The 7822-nt window shown below is 49.8% G+C and overlaps 1 protein-coding gene across 1 annotated transcript in view; it reads right to left on the reverse strand.

Moving 5' to 3' along the window:
• The window catches only part of YBX1 (Y box binding protein 1), a gene marked incomplete at its 5' end in the record, with an annotated part of 5370 nt that extends 1462 nt beyond the window's left edge, over window positions 1-3908 (reverse strand). The window contains 8 exon segments of the mRNA XM_009084469.1: window positions 406-450; window positions 452-653; window positions 777-856; window positions 1187-1356; window positions 1359-1395; window positions 1397-1489; window positions 1697-1786; window positions 3875-3908. Coding sequence (XP_009082717.1) covers window positions 406-450; window positions 452-653; window positions 777-856; window positions 1187-1356; window positions 1359-1395; window positions 1397-1489; window positions 1697-1786; window positions 3875-3908 — 751 coding nt within the window.
• Window positions 3909-7822: the final 3914 nt, after the last annotated feature.

The raw sequence follows: 7822 nt of genomic DNA on the forward strand, positions 1-7822 counted from the left end.
GATGCTCCTGCTAATTCTGCATCAGTTTTGTAGAAATGGATGATGCTGAGGTCTCAGTGCCATCCACTCCCTGGTGGGGACTGAGCTCAGACACTGACAGAGCTCAGTTAACCCACCACCTGCTTTTCCTGGCTCCTCTGAAGTCACTACCCCTGCCCTGCTTGAATTATTCCTTCTGGGTGGACAGCGCACAAACTACTAATCACAACCAAAATTTTAAACCTAACACTATTCTCTAGGCAGTGTCTGCATGAATGACAATTAAACCTGTCACTAAGCCCTGCCAATCAATCAGCACTGGCATGGCAGAGCCTCAGAGCTGAGTTCTGCTCTAAGTCCCAGCCTTGGGGGGCAGAGCTGGAGGGATAAAGCAGGGGAAGGCGCAGCGAGGCCGGAGCGACGCACCCGGATGGTGGTAGAGATGGTAAGCCGGTGTTTACTCAGCCCCGCCCTGCTCGGCCTCGGGAGCGGACGTGTTCTCAGCTGGTGGTTCGGCTGTCTTCGTCTCTTTGCCATCTTGTGGTTTAGGGTTCTCTGGGCGTCTGCGTCGGTAGTTGAAGTTACGGCGGTACCGACGTTGAGGTGGTTGCTGACTTTGGGTCTCATCCCCTTGGTTCTCTTTATCTTCTTCGTTCCCGTCCTCTCTAGGCTGTCTTTGACGAGGAGGACCCCTGAAAGTCAAGCTAGGCTTTAACCATGCAGCATCTGACCTTAGCCGTGTCCTGGCTCTGTGGCTACGAGGCAAGGTTAAGGCCAGAGGCTGATCTGCAGCTTACCTGCGAAACCGTGGTCTGTAACCCCGGTACATGTTCTGCCTGACTGGTCTGCCATCTCCTGCACCCTGGTTGTCAGCACCCTGCAAGACAACAGCCACAAACCCCTTCAGCCACAAGCAGAAGCGAGTTAAGGCCACAGCGAGTCACGCTGTGAGCGAAGGGCTGCAAAGGTGGCAGCTTCAGCCCAGGTGGGCAGCAGGTGTGTACACGATGGAGAATCTTCCAGCTAACCACACACACACCTGACCACACTACTTTTTTTAAAACCTGTAGCTGAAGAGCTTCACATTATAACATTTCACCTTGCTGCCAAACCTTAACAAAACCACCCGGAGTAGCTACAACAAGTGGCAAAGGCCATGACCCATCCCCCTGCTGGGGTTTAGCATCACACCTTAGGCAAACGTTACCTCCACTATCTCTCCCTGCACGGGAGGGTTGGAATATTGTGGACGACGCCCGTAGGGCCTACGCATGTAGTAAGGTGGGTACCGCCGCCGGCGATAGGGGCGGCGTTGCTGGGCTTGGCCTTCTGGGATGTTCTCTGCTCCTTCGTTCTTTTCCCCACTCTCACTGTTCTGGTAGTTTTGCTGGTAGTTGCGTGGAGGACCCCTACGACGTGGATATCGTCTGTAATGGTTACGGTCTGCTGCGTATTTACTGCCCTGCACTGGAACTCCACCAGGTCCTGTAACGTTGGCTGCCTCCGCGCCCTAAAGAGCAGGGAGAGGGTTAGGGAAACAGGGTCATCCTCCCACCAGGAACAGCGTAGCGCGGCCTGGGACTGAGCAACTGTTCAACATCCACATTGTGAAGCAATGAAAAAACCCTTCACCTCCTGGGATGGCATCAAACCACAGGCACCACAGCAAAGCCTTCAGAGCCTGCCGTGAGCTCTGACACCCCAGAGATGTGTTTACCTTTTCTCCCTCGACCACATCAAACTCCACGGTCTCTCCATCTCCTACGCTGCGGAGGTACTTCCTGGGGTTATTCTTCTTTATGGCAGTCTAACAACACAACAGTGCAGGCACAGCATGAGAACACAAACTAGTGTAACTCAAGTCTTTACATTACCAAATACCTAAGTATTATTTTAGGAGAAAATCTGTACTCCTGAAAAATCACTGGGGAAAACCCAGGAAGCCACAGACTGTACCTGCAGGACTGTAGTTCTGACCTATTTGAAATGTACAACAGCTTTAGATTGACTGGAAGGAGCTGTCAGCACGTTGTCTGCTGGCTGAGAGAGCAGTTTGAAAACAAACCAGCAAACCCACAACACACATTGGCCATGGGATTCCCAACCATGGGAGCTACACATTCCTCTGAAGCATATGCACCAATTTATCAGCCTTTCCAATCACCCTCCTGGACTTCCAGCCCTCCAGCACTTCCCACACCACCACAGGATGCAGAAGCTTCCACATGCCTAACTATGTAAACACAGAATCGGCCCAAACTCAAGAGATTTCTTCCCCTGAGGCTTCCAATGCCATTGCTTCCAACACCAATCAATCAATCAATCAATCACAAGCCTACTCTACTCGTGTATCACACCCCAAGGATTAGCACCAGACAATCCTCTGTATTGGTGGCCACGTGTCAAACGACACTACTAGAACAGACCCAATTTTGGGAGCTCTGCAGTCCTGTGGTGCATTTCTGACAGATGAGTTAATACTCCATACACTCAGTCATGTTCTGCTTATCAAACACTTTCACTCAGCAGCAACACAAAAGTGTAACAACTTGGACAAAAAAGACCTGCAGCAAAACCGGACTATGTTTTTTTTTCCTAAATGGAACAAACTCTAGGGAAAAACATGCCCACAGGACTCAGCCTCTACAACCCTGATTTTAGGGAAAGCCTGATGGCAACAGCAGCTGAGTCCAACAGCTCTTTGTGAGACCCAAGCTGCAGAACAGGGAAGGGGAAAAAACCACACAGCTGATTCTCTCAGATTAGACCCCTAAAACTGTTCTACTGTAAGAAATTATTACATTCAAACCAACCATTGCCAAAGTGTGATTTCAGAAACAGTAGTTACAATGCCTGAAACACAACCTGTAAGTCAAAGTCACTCACAGGTGACCCTACCTGCAAGTCAGGTGTGAAAAATTCCCTGCAGGGTCAGTGTCCCTAGCTGCAAGTCATTTGGCCTCTCTCCCTACCCACTGCACAACAGTATCTCACAAACCAATGCCTCCAACAGCTGCTAATTTAGACACAGCACAAGCAAGAAGCTGAGAGCTGACAGATCAAACACAACACACTTTCCAGAGGTTGCTTTTCCCTCCCTTTGTGTTAAGAGTATCAGCAGCATACTCCTAACTCCAGAGAAAACCATGCTCCACTAAGTATTCCACATGGACTCTTCCCAACAAGAGATCCTAAGCCAGAAAAGGGTAAAAAGCATTGCTGATCACAGCCTTGCAAGTCAAAGGACTAAACTAAGGCCAACCTGCTCCATGATGTAATCCACAGGTGTGGTATGTGTGCAGTCTGGTCTGTTTTCCAGAGCTTTACCTGCTCACCATACCTTAGATGTAAGGATACATAGCTGTTAAATTGAAAAATCCCCTATGAAAGTGCTTTTCGACTTTTACTGAAAGCCTAGAGCAATAACATCTATAAAAGTTTTTGTCTAAGAAAAAAAAAAAATCCACTTCACCGGCACTTCATTCCTCTTAGAGCCCAATTAATTTCTCTCCCTGCTGCAAGCTTTTAGCTTCCACTTCACCGACACTTCATTCCTCTTAGAGCCCAATTAATTTCTCTCCCTGCTGCAAGCTTTTAGCTGAACTCGATTTCCAGATGCTCACTCAACCACTGTATGCCACAATGCAACCTGACTGCCCACACTGGCAGCCAGTGCAGTTCCACCACTGGACACCATCAGCCCCACGCACCTCACGTGGATATACAAACCCCCAAGGCCAATCAGGCTCTACTTGCAATGCAACACAGAAACAGCTGTTTGTGTTCAAGTCACAGTGAAAAGATGAGGCTCTCTCACAACTCCAGTCCTACTTACATGGCTCAGGCACAGTCAGTTTCAGAGAGAGGACATGCTGGAGTTTCAAGGAAATCTTACCTGATGGACAAACACATCTTCCTTGGTGTCATTCCTGCAAGACAACAGCAAATTGAAGTTCATGAATGAAAAGCACAGTAAATTCACAAGTCAATCATCCAGCACGGAGCCAAAATGTGGATGTGTCACCACAACTAGCTTTGAGCATCAGCCTTGCTCCTCAACCTGCTCTCAACTAGGTCTCTACCACTACTACTAGTCCTCACTCCTGCACATCCCTCTGCTTCAAATCCCACCCATGGAGAGGTGTTCAAACCTGACAGTGACCAGTCACTCCCTCCTGGCACTGCTGTGTGGGAGAGCAGCTACAGCAACTTTTGGAAGTGGCTGTGCCCTGACCAACTGGAAGCCCAGTTAGATCCCCTCAGCCTCAGGGGCAGCAGCACCAGTGAAGGCAGAGGGTTAGCCAGGCTTGGGTCTGCCCTCCAGAAGCAGAAAGCAGCTCAGAGCTGGATCTACAAGGACCCAAGAGCATCTGTCAGTGTGACTGTGGTAGAGCTGCCACAACCACCATGAGGCTAGAGAGCCACAGCCTGGCACTCCCAGCTCTGGTCACAGGTTTCTGCTCTGCACTGAAGAGTCACAGCAGAGACAGCCCTGCCCATGCCACCTCCTCACACCCAACCCACCCTGGCTGCACCGACAGTTTCATTACTGCCTGGAACAGAGTGAATCAACAGCAGAGTGGCTTTTATTTCCTGCAATGACTGGTTGAAGACCTTGCAGAGCAAACTGGTGTGAAAAGGCACTCAAGAGCTGGAGAGCTGACAGCTCTGGGGAACAGAATGTCTGGTTTGTTGGGTTTTATAAGATAAAGCCAGGTGCTTCTCACCACTGGCTGTAGGGAGTGAGAATGACAATCGAGACCTTTCCCAAGAACTCCATCCAAGCTCTGGCTATTCTGTCAGACATCAGCAAAAATAAGTCACCTTATTTCCTCATGGAATTGCTACCTATGAACCTCAAAGGTCACCGGGAAAAGGCAGACAAAAGGCAGGAAAAAAGAGCCACTGATGCTCATGGGCAGTTCAAAGCTGGAGCCTACAGACTCTTCCTCACAACACAAGGTCCAAAAGCAGGAAACCTTTCCAGTAAAAATATTTAGCACCTTCCTCCACCCTCAGCTGAAAAGTGGTGGTAGGAAATGCTCACCCTTGGTGCTCTTACCCAAGTTGGATTTTGGGTACCCAGACCAGACACCTGTTATCAAAGTACTTCTCTACACATACAGTTTCCTTTTAAGAAGAGTTTTAGATCAACAGCTGCCTGGGTCACACAGAGCTCATGGTGCACACCAGGCCATTCCACTGCCCCAAGCTGACAGCCACACCATTCCTGATGCTGCTTTCCAGCAAGCACAACTGGAAGCAGAACAGTAGGAACCACCACTTCCTCAAAGCAAACTGGGCACAGTACAAGAGAACTCCCTGCTGAAGGCCCAACAAGGCATTTAGCTCATTTTGCACACAACTCTCCTCTCCTTCACATCTTTGATCCACAGGAGTCAATTAAGGAAAGGGAATCAGACAAGCTGTCAGGTTAAGGAGATGCAGTGTTCAAAGCCAGACTGGATGAAGCCTTAAGCAACCTGCTCTGGTGGGAGGTGTCTCTGTCCAGGGCAGGGGGTTGGGGCTGGATGATCTCTAAGCTCCATCCCAACCCCTAACATTCCATGATTCTGTGCCACTGTTAAGTCCAGCAGAGCACCAAAGACCATGCCAGACCAGGTACAGCTCCAGCTCTGGCACAGCCCAAGCCAAGCAGCTTGCACATCCATTGTTATTTTGACAACCATGACAAACAATCAACAAAGACTCAGAATTCAGACTCCAATTTGGGAAGGGAAACACACTTTTAACATCTAAAGCACCCAGGAAACACCTCAAGTGAGGGTACACCTACCTTATAAAGCTCATTTCAGCTCCAAAGCCTGTTTCATCCGTGAGCACACCCAGCTAAAGCAAAGCCATGCAAAGCTCCAGCACAGCTTCCCTGCAGCCAGGCAGAGATTCCAGAGCTGAGGAAATGTCCTCCTGTTGGTTCCCAGGCTGCGCTCTAATCTCCTGATAACACGAAATCACGCTGGGATTCTCATTACAAATGGCAACCTCAGGGATTAAACAGCTGCCAAAGTAATGACTGGGGAAGCCACACGGATGTCTTAACTAGCTGCTGCTGCTGCTGCTTTCCTCGCTTGACTCACAGCACTGAGCATTTCCACTACTGAGGGAACAGGAAAAAGCCTTCCCTCGAGGTGGGGTTTGTGGCTGCCACTCCAGAGGCATTTCCAAAGCCCAGGACACGGCAGTTCCCAGCACTGATGACTGCACAGCACTGGGAGCTGGAGCAAAGCAAACTGGGAGGCCAGTTTGGAAAGCTGCAGACACAAAACCAATCCAGGAGGAGCTTGGCAGACACTTCAGACCGGCTCATAAAGGCCCAATAAAAGCACCGGGATCCACACGTGCTGCCCTGAGGGGGCATTCCCCAGTCTCCAGCAGAATTCTGACACTGGGAGTTAGAAACATCAGGAATTAGGGGGAACTGCTCTGCCAAGCTCCCCAGGGAGGTTCCCCACAACTGATGAGGGCCAGAATTGCCCCATTTCCTGAGAACTGGCTTGGGAAACACTCCCAGGACTCCTCCATCAGACAGCTTCCCTAACAGGCCAATTTAACCATTTATACAGCACCTAAACGTTCAAATTACTCTTTCACATCCGCTACTGTCATAAACCCAATTTTCTAGGCACTTGTTTCGCAGTGTGGCAACGGACAAGAAATCTGCATTGTGCTCCTTTTGCTCATTTCCCCATCCCTTGGGGGTGTCCTCGTGTGAGCACCCTCAGAACCACCAAGTGCTCAAAGCAATTTTTGACTGAACTTCACACAGGACTTTAGACAAATCTTTTGTGTGTGCTGACAGCCAACAGACTTTTATATCCTTAACAGCAAAAATAAAACCCCTCAACAAACCCGAAACCAACATAATGGTAATGTAACACACAGACTACAGAGTTGGAAGGAACCTTTGAGGATCATCTAGTCCAACCCCTGTCCTGCAGACACCCCAACAATTCATCCTGTGCCTGAGAGCATTGGCCAAACACTCCTGGAGCTCTGTCAGCCTTGGGGCCGTGACCACTGCCCTGGGGAGCTGTTCAGTGCCCAAACACCTCTGGGTATGGACTGCTGATTCTTCCCTCCTTGCTTGTGCTAGCAGAGGGATCTGTGCAGCCAGATCCTGTGATGGATCACTGTTGAAACCATTCTCTGGGGGAAGAACCATCTTCTAATATCCAACCTGACCCTCCCTTGACACAACTTCAGACCATTCTCTCTCACCCTGAGATCATTCTTTAGGGTCTTCAGACCATTCCTTCACTCCCTAAGACCATTCCTTAGGTCCTCAAACCATTTCCCCTTGCCCTGAGACCATTCCTTAGGGTCCTCAAACCATTCCTTAGGACCCTCAGACCATTTCTCCTTGTCCTGAGTCCATCGCCTCGTGCCCTGAGACCACTCCTTAGGATCCTCAGACCATTCTCCCTTGCCCTGAGACCATTTCCCCTCGCCCTAAAACCATTCCTGAGGGTGCTTAGACCATTCCTTAGGGTCCTCAGACCATTTCTCCTTGCCCTGAGATCATTCCCTCGTGCCCCAAGACCATTCCTTAGGGTCCTTCAGACCATTCCTTAGGATCCTCACACCATTTCCCCTTGCCCTGAGACCATTCCTTAGGATCTTCAGACCACTCCTTAGGGTCCTCAGAGTCCTCACACCACTTCCCTTTGCCCTGAGACCATTCCTTAGGGTGCTCACACCATTTCCCCTCACTCTGAAACCATTCCTTAAGGAGCTCACACCATTTCCCCTCGCCCTGAGACCATTCCTTAGGATCCTCACACCATTTCCCTTTGCTCTGAGACCATTCCTTAGGATCTTCAGA

This window comes from Acanthisitta chloris, unplaced genomic scaffold, assembly GCF_000695815.1.
Source record: "Acanthisitta chloris isolate BGI_N310 unplaced genomic scaffold, ASM69581v1 scaffold21711, whole genome shotgun sequence".
Taxonomy (NCBI): Eukaryota; Metazoa; Chordata; class Aves; order Passeriformes; family Acanthisittidae; genus Acanthisitta; species Acanthisitta chloris.